Source organism: Otolemur garnettii, unplaced genomic scaffold (genome assembly GCF_000181295.1).
Source record: "Otolemur garnettii isolate 467f Iridium unplaced genomic scaffold, OtoGar3 scaffold00131, whole genome shotgun sequence".
NCBI lineage: Eukaryota > Metazoa > Chordata > Mammalia > Primates > Galagidae > Otolemur > Otolemur garnettii.
Genome location: NW_003852526.1, coordinates 3,842,258 through 3,861,170, shown reverse-complemented (window position 1 = coordinate 3,861,170; position 18,913 = coordinate 3,842,258). Strand labels below are relative to the sequence as shown.

Here is an 18,913-nt window from a genome sequence, read left to right as displayed (position 1 = left end):
TGCAAATATCTACTCTTTAACTTTCCTTTTCACTCCTTTATTTGTTTATTATGATAAACAGTGACTTAATTTTAATATTCTCAAAATGATCTTTTCAGGCAGGATGGCGGTGAGTATGACTAACACATTTTAAGAAATCTCTGCTTGCTTACCTCAGTGTTATGAAGATATTCTCCTATGTTTTCTATTTTAAGCTTTATTATTTTGCCTTTCACATTGAGATCTACAATCTACCTAATTTTGATTCTTAAATATGGTATATATGCAACTGACCCAGACAGTTTATTGAGAAAGTTATCCTTTCACCAGTGGACGCTTTGTCATAAATCAAGTAAGCATGTCATAACTCAAGTGTGAGTCTTAATCTGAACTTCCTATTTTATTACATTGATTTATTTGTTGTTATTTGATACTGTTGAAGATGGTATCTTTTAAATTTTATTTACCATTTATTGCTGGTATGTAGAAATATAATGTTTTTATCCTTATACATATATGTATAAAATAAACATTAGAACCTCCATAGTTGACCACCTCCTTAAGGTGACCAAATTTTCATAGACCAGACATGTATATTACCAGTGCAGTAGGCCTAGTTCCTTATGCTAATCACTTCTATATGTTGACCAATTTGTTACAGTACCTTGGGTGGTCAACTTACAGAGGTTCTGCTGTACATATATTTCCAGCAAACTTCACTTATTCAAGTAGTAGCCCTGTAGATTTTTTTTGTTTTCTGCATTTACAATTATGCTATTTGCAAACAACGTCAATTTTTCTTCTTTCTTTATAGCCTTATACCTTTTGTCTTGCCTGATAAACTGATTAAGAATTCTAGCATTATGTTTGATAGAAGTGGTATTAGGACAAAGCTTTCAGTATTTTAGTTTTGTTGAGTTCAGCAATCTTGTTCTTGTTCTTGGTTCTTGGTTTATGGTTCTTCGTGTGCTCTTAGCTGAAGAATGACCAGACCCACTAAAAGCAAGGCAAATGTGAAATGAAATTTATTGAGGAAGAATAAAATAGGTTGACAGAGCAAGAGCAAGATATAGGTTTACAGAGCAAGATACACTCACCACAGCTCTTTAGCTATCAGTTAGTATTTATGTATTTAATGTGTGGCCCAGGGCAACTCTTACTCTTCTAATTTGCGGCAGAGGAAAAAAACAGGTTGGACATCCCTGGTCTGGGGTATTGTTTTATAGTGTTTGGATCGGGCCCTCCTTGTGGTTCAGCAGTCACCTTGGAACCACTTTGATGGATAATTGGGAATTACATTACCTAAGTCTTCACTGTGTATGCAGACCTTCCATGAGCCTCTCTGAAAACCCAATTCTGGAGGGGTACTGCAATGTAGATTTAAGCTAATAACATGATAATTAGCCTTATGGTTGTTCTAGGTCATTTTCCACACCCTATTGTACCTGTGCTGTTTGGCCTGAAACTAGGGAGTCCTCTGCATTCTTCTGCAGTTGACATGCTGCGTTCTGACTGGTGGATCAGTAGGGCATTCCCTCCTCCCACATGTATAGGCAGTTGCTTAGGCAAGACCAAGATGGGGCAGCACCAAGTCGGGTAGCCAGCGCTTTGTTCCTGGTAGAGCCATAAGTCATAATTATCTACCTGTTTTACTATTAAGTTTGCCATTATATTTATGATTTTTATGAATATCCTTTAATAAAGGAAGTTCCTTTTTGTTCCAAGTTTGCTAAGAGTTTTTATCATGAAAGGCTGTTAACCTTTTTCAGATAATTTTTTTTCATCAGTTGAAATTATCATACAATTTGACTCCTCTTTTCTTCTCCTGCTGAATTATATTGTTTTCTTTTTTTTTTTTTTTGAGACAGAGCCTCAAGCTATCCCCCTGGGTAGAGTGCCATGGCATCACAGCTCACAGCAACCTCCAACTCCTGGGCTCAAGTGAGTCTCCTGCCTCAGCCTCTCAAGTAGCTGGGACCACAGGCACCTGCCATAGCGCCTGGCTATTTTTTGGTTGCAGCCATCATTGTTGTTTTGGCAGGCCCGGGCTGGATTCGAACCTGCCACCTTAGGTGTATGTGGCTGGTGCCTTAGCCACTTGAGCCACAGGCGCCAAGCCTATATTGTTTTCTGAGTGTTAAAACAACCTTGCTTTTTGGAATAAACGCAACTTGATTGTGATTTATTATCCCTTTTATATTTCACTGGGTTTGATTTATAAATATTTTATTTAGGACTTATATATCTATCTTTATAAAAGATATCAATCTGTCATTTTTGTTTTTTAGCTGTACATGTTTAGGAAGGAAGTCTGTATAACATTTTGTTATAATGTTACATAGGCCTCATAAAACAGGTTGGCAATTGCTCTCCTTTTGGGGAATAGGGGAGTTATTTGGTAGAGTTTGTGTAAGATTATTTTTAGCAATAAAGTAATTTTTAAATTTCAAAATATTAAAGGGATACAAATGTTTTTCCTACATGGTTAACTTTTATAAAGCTTATTATAAAAGTCAGGCTTTTTAGTGTGTCCATCACCCAAATAGTGTTCTTTGTACACAAAAGGTAGATTTTAACCCTCCCCTCCTCCTCATTCCCCCTTCTTGATTTCCTGTAAGAGACCTTTACCTCTCTTTATGCCTATGTATGCCCATCAATTAGCTCCCAATTATTAGAGAGTTCATTTGGTGTTTCTTTTTCCATTCCTGAGATACTTCACTTAGGGTAATGGTCTCCAGCTCCATGCAAGTTGTTGTAAAAGACATTATTTTATTCCTTTTTATAGCTGAGTAATACTCTGTGGTGTATATATGCCACATTTTCTCAAGCTACTCGTCTATTGACAGGCATTTAGGATGATTACATGTCTTTGTGATTGTGAATTGTGCTGCAATGAACTTTCAAGTGCAAGTGTCTTTTTTGATACATAACTTCTTTTACTTTGGGTAGATACTCAATAGTGAGATCGCTGGGTCACATGTTAAGTTCACATGTATTTCTTTGAGGAATCTCCATACTGTGTTCCATAGAGGTTGTACTAATTTGCAGTCCCACCAATAGCATATAGGTGTCTACACTGGCATCCATTGTTTTTTGACATTTTAGGGAAGGTCATTCTGACAAGAAAAAGGTGATACACCATTGTAGTTTTAATTTGCATTTCCTTGATGATTAGTAATGTTGAACATTTCTTCATATGTTTTTTGACCATTTGTCTATCTTCTTTTGAAACTCTTCTGGTCATGTCTTTTGCTCACTTTTTAATGGCATTCCTTCTTTCTTATTGATTTGTTTGAATTCTTTGTAGATTCTGGATATTAGCCCGTTATAGTTTGTGAATATTTTCTCTTATTCCATAGGTTGTCCATTCATTCTATTGATTATTTCCTTTGCTGTGCAGAAGCTTTTTGTTTAATCAAGTCTCATTCATTTATTTTTGTTATTACTATAATTGCCTTTGGGGTTGTAATCATGAGTTCTTTGCCTAGACTAATGTCTAGAAGAGTTTTTCCTACATTTTCTTATAGAATTTCTGTGGTTTATGACTTACATTTAAGTCTTCTAAACATCTTGAATTAATTTTTCTATATAGTGAAAAATAGGGGAGCTTTTTCATTCTACTGCATGTGCCTATCCAGTCTTCTCAGCATCATTTATTTATTAAATAAGTGCTTTCTTTCCTTAGTTTATGCTGTATGCTTTGTTGAAGATCAATTGGTTGTACATAGATGGTTTTATTTCTGGGTTCTCTATTGTGTGTTCCATTGGTCTATATCTCTGCTTTTATGCAGTACTTTGCTGTTTTAGTTCCTTTAGCCTTTGGGGATAATTTGAAGGCTGGTAATGTGATACCTCCAGATTTGTTCTTTTGGCCTAAGATTGCTTTGGCTATTCAGGCTCCTTTTTGATTCCATATTATTTCTTTTTTAAGTATTTGTGAAGATACCATCTGGATCTGGATTTTTGTTTTTTTAATGATAAAGTTTTTAACATATATGTTTATTCTAACAGTGTTTTAAATTCATTTTAATTGTACTATTAATATATGATACATCTTTGTAAAAATTATTAAAAATAACATTAAATCTCCCTCAACCATTATCCCCTAAAATTTTTAGTTACATATGACTACATTTCATGAGGGAAATGGTGTTATGATATCATGTTTGCTTGCAAGTTTGAACTATTCCATGGATTTTCCTCTATGAGCTAGGGCAGAACATAGATAAATCTCAATCTTAGTAAAGTTTTTCATAGAATTATATGTGATGATATATTAATAATGCTTAGCACAGTGCTTGACACATACTAAACTTTCCATGAAGTTAACACTGTAGTTGTGGTTATTAGATTTTAAAAGATCCCAGGATGGAAGTGACTGTTGGGGGACTACTCTATACACAGGGAAAGAGACAGGGAAGATTTCTGAGTAGCCAAAATAAACATCACAAAACAAACTGTACTAAAGCTCATGCATTTTATTTGTAGGATAGTCCCGTAAATCCTCCTCTGGAACTTATTTATCCTTGTTGTAGAGATAGTGGTAGCAAGGTTATTTTATCTAGATTGTCTGCAGCAGATTCAAAGCAGCGAGTCTCCCTAGTGTCTATGCTTTAGCAAAACAACCACAATAATAAACATTCATTTAATGTGCAAACTTCAAACTAAGAGTTGTCAAAATTTCTTGTGCTTCTTATTGAAATTGACTTAATAAGGAAATGGAGGAGGCTGCTTGGTGTAAGGAGAAACCTCTAAGTGAAAGAATGGACATTTGATTTTCTGTTTATTTCATGATTGACAGTGTAAAAATCACACAGCCTCAATTTGTTACCCAATCTGTGAAATGGAGGTACAGAATTTCTTCCCTAAATATTAGTATGATCTTGAAAATGCCTAGAGAAAGTAAATTCTGAGTTGCAATAATGGCCTAATGAGAAAAATGGTTAGATGTCTTAAAGGGAGCTTATATGCAAGCTTTCGTAAATATTTTTATATTCACTAAAATAAAACTGCAAAAACTGAGCATTGAATTATGACATTGATTATTATTTATAATAGAATTGAGGGAGGGGTAATAAGAGTAGAGGGAAAGGTATGGTCTTTGACAGCACTGAAGTAACATTTTTGTGATGCTAAGTGATTCAAAACAAATTAGAGCCTTGGGGCTTCCTCCTGATTTGGGGGAAGAGAAAAAAAGGTGCTAATAGACATTCCCCCTCCCATAAACTACTAGAGTCAGCTGTCCTCTGGCATAGATTTTTCCTGAGCCTAGGAAGAATATTCTAGCACACAGTAAGGTACCATCCTTGACTTTTTTCTATCAAGGATTCTTTAGCACTGTGCCTCTCCTTGGTTTTAAAAAAAAATTGACATTTTACAAGTTGTAAATTAATGAAACTTATACACAGATATAAATTCCATTTACCATCCCTAGCTCATGATTTAGTCTCTTTTTATTTGGGGTTTCAGAGAGAAGCTTTACGCATTGAGTTGCAAATCCAGACAAAGAAACAAAATGTCTCTGCGTATGCAAAGGAAATCTTTCAGGTGGTGTTCTGTTGAAACCAAGAGAACCTGTAGTCTTATCAGTCACTTTAACAGCTGCAACTAGATTTTTTATTTTCTAATATGCTGTGAATCACCACCTGCAGGTACTTTATCATAATTCTACAGTTTCAGATAAAGGGAGATATATAACATAATTTGTTGGTAAAGAATTTGGAGTGTGGGGAGGGGTATGTTACAATAATATCTTTGCTGTTTACTTTGTAAGCAATAGAATGACACCCGAGATTTTATAGGAGAGGATTTTTTAAAAAATAGGAATTCTAAGGAAATGATCTGCTGTATCATTATTAGTCTTCTCAATTCCATTGAGAGAGAATGTTTGCAAGATTAGATGAAACCCTCATCTTCAATAGAGAGGAGAAATGATGCGTATGAACACTCTTTAGGTGACCGGTAGACCTCAGTGGCCCATGTCATCTCACTTGATACATAACAAAAAGGATTCTTAGTTTACTGTGTAAACTCTTGGATAGTTCATTTTATCACAAAAAGTCATCATATAACATGTGGAAAATGTACTGGCTTGGAATTGTTTCACTTTCCAGATGTGAGACTTTGGAAAAGTCATTTAACCTATCTGATTCTTGGATTTTTCTCACTATAAAATATGTATATGTAGTTAATTTTTCCACATAATGAACAACCCCTGAAACACAGTCCCTTACAATAACATATTTATTTTCACTCGAGATACACAGCTGCTGATGTGTGGCTCAGCTGTAGCCCTGCTCCAGCTGGGTTCTACATTTCTTACTCTCAGACTCAGACTGAAAGGAGAGTCCTTATGTGGGGCATGCTCATTATCATGGCTGAAAGAAAGGGCGAGAGCACTGGTGGACGGCTGCCTCTGACAGCTTCTGCACAGTCCTGGCACAGACTGTGGCCACCATCATTCCACTGGCTAAAAAGAATGCGTAGCTAAGGCCAGCATCAATGGAGGAGGGAAGTATAAGTCTCCCACAACCAGCCAGCAAATCTTGTGGCCCTCTCAGACAGAAGGCAGACATGCATAAGAAAGGATGACAGTATGCTTATCTCTCCAAATCTTTTTGAGTCTCAGATAAAAAAAAAGTTATATTTAATATAAAAAAGTGCATTGTAACCTAATGAAATCTCTACTAGTGTAAGAAGTGCTATCACCATCAAGCAGTGCCTTTTAATGTTACTTATTTCAGAGATCCAGGCAGATTTCAAGTCCCTACACCCCATTAAAACCCATCATTTCTTTATTCTTACCATGAACCTTTGCAGAGCTTTTAACTGTCTCAGCTATACTTTTTTAAAAGCTATGTATTTTGCCTTTTTATGTTCATGTTTTTAAAATGCTACAATTATGGTCATTTATATTTATTTTCTACTATATTAAACCTCTTTTAAGAACTTACTGGGCATCTGGAAAGTTAATATATTTTCCCCCTGACAATTAAAATGATAAAATTCCCTTGTAGGAAATTAGAAAATTTTGGAAGGATAAAGAAGAAATTTTAAGGCATCCATATTCAAATTCCTTTCTCAATACACACATACATACATCCTTACTTTCCAATATATATAAATACTAATCTTTACTAAATTGAACACCTAAAGAGTACGTACTCCTTGGAGTGCTTTCCACTTTACTATGTGTTCTTGGCATGCATTTTATTTATTTTTGAGAACATGAATTTAACAGTTTAATGTTTAATATTAATATATGTAATATACAACATATATATACATATGATTCCCAACTTATGGTAGTTTGACTTAGGATTTTTCAACTTATGATGCTATGAAAGTGATATATTCAGTGGAAACTCTACCTTAAGCACCTGTACAACAATTCTGGGGTTTTTGTGTTACTGTTTTTTTGGCTGGGGCTGGGTTTGAACCCGCCACATCTGGCATATGGGGCCGGCACCCTACTCCTTTGAGCCACAGGCTCTGCCCTAACCATTCTGTTTTTTACCTTCAGTACAATATTCAATAAATTATGGAGATAACCCTTTGTTATGCCTAGCACTCCAGGAGGCTGAGGTGGGAAGATCCCTTGAGCTCAGGAGTTTGAGACCAGCCTGAGGAAGAGCAAGACCCCATCTCTACTAAAAATAGAAAAAAATTAGCTGACCATGGTAGTGTGAGCCTGAAGTCCCAGCTCCTCAGGAAGCTGAGGCTGAAGGATTGCTTGAGTCCAGGAGTTTGAGATTGTATTGACCTATGACAATGCCACTGCACTCTTGCTGGGGGTGACAGAGAAGTGAATATTACAAAATTAGTTTAAATTAGTTTAAACTGTCCTTTACTGATATTTAGGCTATTTAGAAAGAGTGAGACTATCTCTGATAGGCTTTCTATCAGATGATTTTTGTCCATTTATTAGCTATGATGTTCTAAAAGTTAAATGTATTAAATGCATTTTCTACTTAAGATATTTACAGCTTATGATGGGTGTGTTGGGATGTAACCCCATCATAAGTTGGAGGAACATCTGTAATTATGCAGTCCTATTTCAGAACTAGACTATGACAATACCCTTGAAGTTACCTGTGTGTTCTCTGCTATCATTATTTCCCACCCATCGTAACCACAATCCTCAAGTTTGTGTGCTATCATTATTTTATTTTATTTATTTTTATTTATTCTTTTGTAAACAGTTTTCAGAATCATTTTTTCATATTTTTTGTATATGTTTATGTCTCTAAACAATGTATCACTTACTTTTACTTGGTTTTGAGCTTTTATATAAATGATATCATACATTATTTTTAGTAGTGGAATGAATATTACAAAATCAGTTCAAACTGTCTTTTACTGATAGATATTTAGGATATTTAGAAAATTTTCTGCTGTTTTACAAAAAACTTATATATTAAACTTTGTGTATATTCCCAATTATTTCCTTGAGAATAGTTTCTACAGGTAAAATTGTTGGGCTAAAGGGTAGAAGAAAGGGTAGGTCTTTTTTGGTAATTATACATCAGGAATTGTATTCATCTAGAAGATTTTGATAAAATAAAAAGATTTGCCTGGCAGATAATTATAAATCATTACTAGCTTTCCACTTTAATGTTCTATATTAATATCCAAACGTTCCTGTGGCTTATCACAGTTAGTAAGTCCAACCCCAAATTCCTCAGTATTTCTGACATCTCTGAGAGCTGTTCTGTTCTTGTTACACTGTGGTATTAACATCTCCTCGGTCCTCAGGACAGAACCCTTAAAGACACCTTCTCTCCACATCTCTAGCTCCATTTCAGTCACCCCATGCTCATACTTCTCCTTAGTCAGGCTTCAGCCTCTGCAGTGTCCCTCGAATCCATCCCTTCCCTTCCATTATTACAAGCACTGCTGTATTTGAAACCCTGCTCATCTAGATATGTAATGTGAACCATTCCACCACCTCCTAACTGGACTCCTACCCATCTTGAGTCTCTTTCCTTTTTAATCAGTCTTTCACTCTGTAACTTCCTCAAAACACAGACTTCTTCAAAACGGAAATCAAAAATATCTGCTAATTCCTCATAATCCACATGATAAAATCCATGCTTCTTAGTTATTATGGACCAAGCCCTTGATCTAATTTAGCCTTCCTCTTCAGCTTTATTTCCTCATGATCCATCCTCCCTAGGCCACCCCCAAGAACTCTTTGTGTTCTGTGCTCTACACAGCCCAGGCTATTTCTTCTCTGTATGCTTTCTTTGTTCATGTTACTCCCTCAGCCTAGGATACCCTTCCTCTCCCCACCTTCCTGAGCCTTGGAAAGCTCCTCATACTTGCAGGTTCCACAGAAATACCAGCTCCCCCTTGGAATTGTACATCAGTGTAAGTTATCAAAGTCACGCATCAATGAGCCCGGCATGATAGCTTCTCTCAAAATGATTTATGTCAGTACATACCAAAAATATACTTCTAAACAGTGCTGGGTAGAAATAGCACAATGATTTTAAACACATCCATTATAATAGATAAGAAACTGTATGTGTAAAAATGTATATATGTGTGTATGCATATATGCATGTGTGTCTGTCTACATACATGTATATGGAGAGAAACAGAGGCTGATGGAAGACAGGGAAGATATGTAAAGACTTGAGCCTAGTGTTTATTAAGCCCTCTGAAATTCTTGTTGGCACCACACAGGATGAGTACTCTTTCAAAAAATTAATAATATTATGATTCTTGTTAGGTTCATTTCCTTCATCAAGATGCTGGCTTGGGCTAACATAGGTTTCCATTTTGAGACTTAATCATATTTGGTCCAGCTGTAGGAGGCCAGCCACTTGCTTCTTCCTGTTTCACTGTTGACTGGCTGAGTTAGAGGGGCTGTGTTTCCTTGCCCTATCTGTCTAGTTATAGTCACAGGTGGACAACAGTCCCTTTTACGTAAAATGACAACGGACTAGATGATTGTTAAATGGATGAGTCGATGATGTCTGAGTTTCTTTCCAGCTTTCCCATTCTCAGATACTTTTTGCTTGTGAGACAGAAAAATGCTTAAGGTTAAAGGAAAGTATTAATTTGTTTTCTGCTCTAGCACCCTCACTAGTGTCAAGTAGCTGGTTGCCCCTTTCTTCACTCTCAACTGCCAATATGTGTTATGTGGGAATTAATACATCTGGCCTCTGATGCGGGTACACCACTTCCTCTGTGGCCTTGGGTATGCCTCTTCTGTGTCTTTGGGTGTGCCCTGTGGGTGTGCACCCAGCCCACTGTTTGCTTGTCTGTGAAAATGAGAAGGGTAAGACTAGATGCTTTGAAGTTCTTCGTGATTTTAGTATATTATCATTTACAATTGATACGTTTTAAATACCCAAAGACTTTTTTTACCCTGTAGTCACTGGCCTATTTCAAAGTTAAGAAATAGGTAGAATGGGACTATTCACAAAATATTTTTCTTTTCACGAAATAGCACAGATAACAAAGTGGAACGTGAGGGTACACAAACAGATGTGTGCAATTCAGAATTATCCTAGTTCTGGCACGTATTCTAACTTTCCATATTTTTCTCTTATGATGGCTATTTCTGAAGTCTTTCAAGATTATTACTTTGTGGTAATATAAACTGAAATATTTGAATGCATTTGTAGAAAGTTAAAATGTTGGTGTAGATTTCAAATATGCATACTAATTCAGTTTGGTCTGTAGTAGCAAACAGTATTTCGAAATACTGCATATGAACTCCAGTGATCATTATAGACTTTCTTTTTAAAAAAGAGAATCAGAAGAAGAGGGCCCCATTTTAATTTCCAAGGGACAAACTAATCTTTGATATATGATATTTGAGTTCAGAGTTGCTTCTGGCAAACATAATTGTTACTGCTTAAATAAGTATTTCTTTTCTAGTAATTAGAATTTTTTCTCATTTTGATGGGTAGTCATAAATATTAACCACCAGCAGTGCAGGAATAGTTTATATTCAAATTGTCAGACATAACTCTGTGAACACATAAAATAATTTACATTTATTTAGAACCTTTTATCCTAAAGTGCTCTACACATATTTCTGTATGATCTGATTGCAAGCTATACATAGAACTCTCCCACCTGAAATAGGGCAGCAACCAAAGTAATTAAGATAAAGGACACAACTTCATAAAAAGTAGATGAAAGAAGGAAATGTAATATTTTTACTTTGTGTAATTCCATGCTTGTAGGATTGGAGAATCCATGTTGACCAAATGCACCAGCACAAAAGTGGAATTGAATCTGCTCTAAAGGAGACCAAGGTATGTGAATTACTTCAGATGAATCAGTAAATATATTTACTTATCTATAGAATACCTATTATGGCAGAACATGAAATTTAAAATGACACAATTCTTGCTTTTCAGGAACTTACTAATTGAATGTACCATATTACATTTCAACAGCTCTAACACTTAAAGGAACTAAAGAAAATGAACTTATATTACTATAAAGGCTGTATATATATTAAATACATTACACATATACTGTATATTGTGTATGTATATGAATGAGAGAAACATTTCATTATTCTTTCCCTCTGAATCCAAGAGGTGAGAGGACACCAAGCCAGCAATGCCTAGATCGGCATCTTCCCCAGGCTTGCTGCCTTGCCAGAAATAGGGACTTTTGGAGGATGCCACAAAGACGCAGAGGAATAGGGAGAAGTTTTGGGTCCCAGATTAGGGCTATAGGTTTGGGGATCTGCTTCCAAGTGGAATATTCTAATCGTCTTTGAATCACACTATAGGAAAGTTATGTTTTTTTTCCATTATTTACTTTGTGAACTTTATGTAAAAAGCTAATTACAATCACATAAATTTTAGGTATGCATAATGGCAAATGAATTAACTAATGCTACCAGGTGCATTTTTATTTTAATTTTCTATAAAATGTGACAAAAATATTTCTCATCACAGACATTTTTTGCTTTTGAAAATTTCAAACTATCTCCTTTTTTACATGTGATTGATCATTTTGTGGAATGGATTGAGAGGGATTTAACCCATTTTTTAACATTTTTGAGTCATTTATTTTATCTACTAACATCACATGGAATTTCTAGGGATTTTTGGATAGACTCCATAATGAAATTAGTAGGACTTTGGAAAAGATTGGCAGCCGAGAAAAGTACATCAACAATCAACTGGAGCACTTGGTTCAGGAATATCGTGCAGCTCAAGCCCAGCTGAGTGAGGTAATTTAAGAATGATTTTAATGGATTTATTCCAGTTAATAATCCTAAACCCTAAACTTGACGCAAGGCTTTTCATTTGGGAACCATGAAATGCTTTTCATAAACAACACATTGATTCTCTGCCGACTTTAGAAAGTCAACCAAGCCAAGCAGACTTTTCCATTTTACATGTAGTAGAAATTGTTATCTCCTAGAAGTCTTTCAATGCTCTTCTCCACTTGATTTAAGTAAGTGAAGGGATATGTTACTGGGAACCACAGCTGAGAATAGAAACAGAGTGTCAGGACACCTGATTTTGCTTCTAGAACGTGAAAGCAAGACCCTTCAGAGACAAGCAGTTTAATTAATGAAATGAGTCAAATTTTTCATTAAAAATAAAACCACTAGCTTTGAAAGTACCAGTTCTTTATCCCAGCAGTAGGGATCTAAAGGCTTTCCTTTGGGATTTATGCTCCCTATTTCTTGATGTAAAGGAAGACTAGTAAGAACAATTGCAAACCTCAGTTGAAGGCATATTTTTTTTTTCTTCCAGTAGACACAAGTTAGAAGGAGAAAAAAGTGGAAATAAATTTGAGATACTTCTATGCTTTCAGAAGTTCTCAAAGACAAATAGAAAGTAATCTTTCCTTTTTATTATATTATTTGTTAAATTTATTATTTCTTATACAGATTTATTCATGAAAATTTTTACTTTAAAAATACTGTAAAATCATCTGATTAAAGCCACCACATATCTGCCTAACATTAATATTAAATAATTGTTAGTTTCCAAGAACATATTCCAGTTGATTATACTGTCATCCTGCTTGTTAATCCTTATTAATTGCTGAGCCTGATGCTGTACTTTGATTGATTTTTTTTTTTTTTTGAGACTGCTTTTCTCTGCATAGCATGCAAATTAGATTGACCAAGAGCCAATCCCCTAAACTGTTGAGGAATGACCGAGGACGGTTTTTATTGTGAACCATGCCCATGTGAGTTACATAGTCAGTTTATGAAGGTTAAGGCAGTTCATCATTTTGTAGTGCTTTAGTTAAATACATGGTGCCTATTAGGGACATAAAATAGCTGCAGTTAAATGTCACTCTCACAAATGTATTCATAAACAAGGAGGGGGTTGTCTTAAAATGATATGCAGAAATTACAAGCACGAAGAGGTCAGATTTAAGTAATCTGCTTCTGTTTCGAATTTGTCATTATACAAAATGTTTTCCCCCCACAGGCAAAGGAACGCTATCAGCAGGGAAATGGAGGAGTAACTGAAAGGACCAGACTCCTGTCTGAGGTACACACCCCCGCTCCCACCATGCTGCTTCTATCTACAGGGCCTAGCCCTTCAGAGGGGCCTAGCCCTCCCTGCAGAGGTGGCACATGGTCTAATACTGCTTATTTCAATTGCTTCCAGTGGCCTTAAATAATTTTCTTTAGGAGAAAATCCCAAATTTTCTTATCAGTGAATCAGTTATTTATTCATACATTCCTTGTTTCTTTAAAATGCCTGAAGTTGCTATATTAAATTCAACATAATAAATTCTGCTTATAACACTAGCACACTTATAACCTTATTTAATTTTTTTATATAATAATTTTAATTAACATAGGGAATAGTAAGTCAAGCACTGGCTTAGGGAATCTATAAAAATTTTTAATGTTCATCTGTAAGAAACAAGCTTTATTGTTAGCAATTGTTGTTGGTAACTTATATGTAACCTTGGGTAACCTTGGGTACCACTCTGTCCACAACTGGGAATGGCTTATAACCTCTCCCTTCTTGAGAACTTATAGAATATTTTCACATATTGTTGCATTTATTTGCATGATCTTGTAAGAGAGGTAAGGCCTGATATATATTCTGATTTTTACCAAAGAACTGAAGGAGAAAAAGCCTTACAACAAAGTCAGTAGTAATTTGGGACCTAAATCTAGGATGATCTTTGGTTATAATCCACTGTAAATGTCACAAACTACTGTTTGACAGGAAAGAACTAAGTTTCTTTTATAGAGATTATTTGAGGAATAAATGGTTATGTTGAAATACTAAACATATAACATTAGAAATATTTAGAATCTAATCCTGTGGTGCTTCTAGGCAAATAAAACAGTACGTAGAAGTAAAGTGCTCACTTATGTTAGGTAAATTAACACTTGAAGGGAGTCCAGGGAACCATTTAGTTCTTCTGGAGTAGATAGTTATCCCCAGTTGTAACATTTCAGGTGCCTGAAAAAAATTAATTTGCTTTACTTGGATGAACACTTTATTCCCAAGGAAGGTTTTACTCACCAGTATGATAAAAATAAAGCCTGCTAAGTTACAATAATTATAGTTTACTTAGATCATACAAAAATTTTCAATATTTTAAAGATGCTATTTTTTATCTATATTAATGCTGGTTGGGAATTTTTGCTAGTAATTGAGGCTACAGTAGTATAATATCGACATAGAGTGCAGATAAGAACCAATATGACGACATAGCATGCCTCTTAAGACTTTGGAAAGGTTCATGGTTTGGACGAAGCACGAGAACTTTCTTTTGGTGGGGGGATATATTCTTTTTGTTTCTTTCTTTGTTTATTTCAACATATTAAAGGAGTGCAAATGTTTTTGTTACATGGATACCTCTTACAATGCTTAAGTCAAGGCTTGTAGTGTGTCTATCACCAGAATAGTAAATGTAGCCATGTGATAGATACTTTTTTTTTAGTGTTCTATAGAAGAAAAAGTGACATCATCTCTTATAGGATGGTAATATTAAAGTACCTAGAAAACCTTTAGAAATCCAAAAATCTCTTTAGGATGTTTATGCCACTTTAATTAATAACCAGTTGTTAGAGAGTAGCATGGTAGACACTGTGAGATAATTGTAAAATTTGGGTGCCTAGTGTCTGAAACAATTTTGATCGTTTTCATTCTAGTATATCACAACCTGAAAAAGATGCTATGAAAGTATTTGATAAAGTTTAACATTAGGAGCATGATCAGAAGATGAAAACCTTTCTATATCTGCATATTTTATCTTGCTATTTGAATTATATCCAGAATATTCCCAATATCTTTATTCTCCTTTATGTATGTTTAATACTATGTATCTAAATTTAAATTTCTCAATACATCACTGAAAAATTTCAAAAGTTTATTAAAATTCAGTGCTCATAAGAACTTTTTCCTTAATGAAAGGTTACAGAAGAATTAGAAAAGGTAAAACAAGAAATGGAGGAAAAGGGCAGCAGCATGACTGATGGTGGTGAGTACATGCTCATTTTGAGGACAAAAAGTAAGCAAGAGAAAAACAGCTCTTTAAGAAACCTACTTACACAAAATAGGATTAATAAATAGAAACTCTACTTTTTAAAATGAATTATTTGTTACTTGTTTGAAGAGAGATAGATTCTTGGTACAAAAATGATGTGTGATAATCGGTATACTGTTTTCCTTCTAAATCAGCCAAAAAGAGATGTACATTTTTTTTACTATAATTTGGGATTTTTTTTTTTAATTCAAATTGCATTGATTCAAAATCAGAGTAGGATCGAGCTAGAGTTCTGAAATTGTCTGAACTGTCTGAATTTGTCTGAAATTGTCTATCGGAATTTCAGTATCTCTTGCCTTTCTCCTCGATTATATCTTGGAGTAGAGCATCTGTGCCTTTAGGAACATCCTCTTCACCTTCAGGAATTCCTAAAAGGCAAATGTTTGCTCTTTTCTAGTGGTCCCACAACTCGCTCAGGGAATGATCCATTTTTGCGTTCCACTTCTCTGCCTCTTAGAGCATTTGGGAGCATTCAAAAGTTTTGTCTTCAATGTCAGAGATCCTTTCTTCTGCCTGCTTCATTCTGTTACTAAGGGAGTCTACTGTATTTTTCAGATCTTTGAGGGCTGCAAATTCTTACCTCAATGTGTGAAAATCTTTGGAGATTTTGTCTTTGAATTCATTGAATTCTTGAGATAACTTTTGAATTACTCCTTGAATTTCTAATTCCAACTTTACTTCAATTCTATTAATTTTATTTGCCATCCAAATTCTGAACTCAGTTTCTGACATCTCAGCCATTTGTTTATGAATGGAATCATCTGTTTTGTTTCCTTCATCATTTCTTAGGGGAGTTGATCTACTCTGATTACTCATGTTGCCAGAGTTTTTCCACTGATTCTGCCCCATGATTAACCAGTTTGATGTAAGCATTCCAAAATGTACATAAAACCAGCACATTGTACCCCACAAATGCTTCAATGTAGCGGTTATGATATGATTTTAAAACATCAGAGTAGGAAATATTTAAATATGTACTTTGCAATGCCAATTTAAAAAATAATGTTTTATTCTGTTTTCATCAAATTAGCTTCATTTTTCCATTTTAGGTATGAAAGGGCACTAAGTATGTGCCCAGATGACACTAAGGCAGTGATGTGGTGACCTCTGTTTATTTTTCCCTCCCCAGTAGACCTTACTGGGCAGGGGTCAAATAGGGAAGAATTAATAATCCTCCATAATCATCCTCCATTGTGAGCTGGTTACTTTCACATGAGCCGGTGGTGATTGCCTAAGGCTTTTCTATGCCCTAGAAAGATTTTCTGAAGTTTTAATGATACATAATGAATAATCTTGCAACAGGGGGTATACGAGACTATTTTTGCAATATGTTTCAAATGGGCCCATTATCTATATCTCAAAGGTAATTCTTTCTTCCCCCTTTCCCCTTTGTGTCCACTTTTCCTACAGAAAAATATCCTAGCCCACCATTGTCTTGAACACATCTTTAAATACCTAGTTAGCAGCTCTTCCCCTAGAAAAGGAAGAAAATTTAGCCCTGGTACTTCAAATATTGCATCATTTTCCATCCTGAAAATCTCAGGTGTTTAAAATGCCATAGTCCAAACTGTGTGAATGTCAGCAAATAGTTGGCTATGTTTTTAGCCTATTTTTAGCTTAAGACAAAGTAAGGAAAATGTCATATAACACTCTAATAGACTAATAATCCAATATTTTGATTCCATGTTGTTTTTATTCTGCAGCTCCTTTGGTGAAGATTAAACAGAGCTTAACAAAATTGAAGCAAGAAACTGTTCAGATGGACATTAGAATTGGTGTTGTGGAACACACATTACTCCAGTCAAAACTGAAGGAGAAATCCAACATGACCAGGGACATGCATGCGACAGTTATTCCAGAATCAGCCATAGGCTCTTATTAAAGCATACTGTTTTCATGCTTCTGATTAGTTGTTTTTTTATATCAAATTATATTTCATGTTGCAGAGATTTCAAAACACACAACTATACCTTAAAGCATGTTCAATGGGTATTTTTTACATATATACACTCATACTGTATCATGGTGATTATGATGGTTAAAGCCTTCACACTGAATATAATGTTTAATAAAGTAATTAAAAATTCTTACTTTTAAAGAAGTTTCATTAATTATTACTTGTGCCAAATCTCCCTCCTAGTGTCTTATTTTTCTTATTGGTGCTTAGCCAATATACATGACCCATACTTTCCATAAATGCTGCTGCTGTCACTACATGGACTGTTGGCAAGCCTTCACTTGGCTCTGCCTCGACAGTGGTCACAAGTACTTTTGTGCTCAGAGGCAGCTAAGGATAGGTGCCCCCTTAATATGTTCATTTGAGCATATGAAGGAACAAAATCCTTTTCATTTCCATATTCCTAACCAAGTGCCCAGGACATAAAAAGTATCCAGCAAATTCTTTTAGAATGTTGATGAGTGATGTTATAGAGTATCTTTTAGTTCCTGTTCTATAGCATGAAGAATGTAATGACTATAAGCCTTTGTATGTTGCATAGTGTTAAGATAGTAATGAAAAATTATGGGTTTTTTCCTGTGGTATTAGCTTGGAATTTCAAGCATCAGTAAGAACTCATGAGGTTTTTAAAATAATTATGGGTTAATATAAAGGTAGAAATAAACACATATACATATAGTTCTTAGTTCTATTCTGTGAGAAAACCTAGAAGCAGTGACAGCCCAACAACTGTGTGCATTACCTAGCATTCAATTCTTGGTTTCTAAATCCTCTACTTTAAAAAACACAGACTTTTGAGAAAAATGGCTAATATCTGCACTGGGGCACGTAAATCACAGGATGAGTCTAAATTATCTTGCTTTGTTAGGAAATAAGGAAACACTTAAAGAAAGATGAGGAAATGTCTGATTTAGGGGTATCTTGTCAGCCAATCTAGGACAATGTGAATATCAGAGTGAATCATAGTAATGAATTCCAACCCATAGAATAAGAAACCATGAGTCCATATAAATATAAATGAGTGAATGAATAAATAGGGAGACGATAATGGTCTTCCTTATGATGGGATAATAGCTCATGTAAAAACGATTCTGGATTTAGAAAATCACCACCAGGCCACTATCATAGTGGTAATTGATTTGGGTAAGAATCATCAATGGATGGTAAAAATAGCAGATGAAAGTTTAATGAGAAATGGGATATTTACATAATCTCAAAGTATGTGAAATACTTCACAAATAAAAAAAAAACTATGAGACTTTATAGTAGAAAAACTAGCAGATACCACTTAAGTGATCAAAGGTAGGATCATCAATAATGGGAGAAACAGACATTATATGTCTCCTGAAAAGGGCACACGCTTACATGGTTCCTGCTGAAAATGAATGACCTGAATCTAATCACGAAACATCAGATGAATCCAAATTGAGGGATTTGTACAAAGTGGCCTGTATTCTTCAA

General features: G+C 35.0%; 1 protein-coding gene across 2 annotated transcripts in view; it reads left to right on the top strand.

The window, feature by feature from the left end:
* IFT57 (intraflagellar transport 57) overlaps positions 1-17,590 on the top strand; it is a 59,312-nt gene extending 41,722 nt beyond the window's left edge. For both annotated transcript variants that reach the window (XM_003798197.3, XM_023518206.1), the window contains exons 7-11: positions 11,181-11,252; positions 12,056-12,187; positions 13,410-13,472; positions 15,363-15,429; positions 17,199-17,590. In XM_003798197.3, the coding sequence (XP_003798245.1) occupies positions 11,181-11,252; positions 12,056-12,187; positions 13,410-13,472; positions 15,363-15,429; positions 17,199-17,377 (513 nt within the window). In that variant the 3' untranslated portion in view covers positions 17,378-17,590. The remainder of the gene's footprint in view (positions 1-11,180; positions 11,253-12,055; positions 12,188-13,409; positions 13,473-15,362; positions 15,430-17,198) is intronic.
* The last annotated feature ends 1,323 nt before the right edge of the window (positions 17,591-18,913 follow it).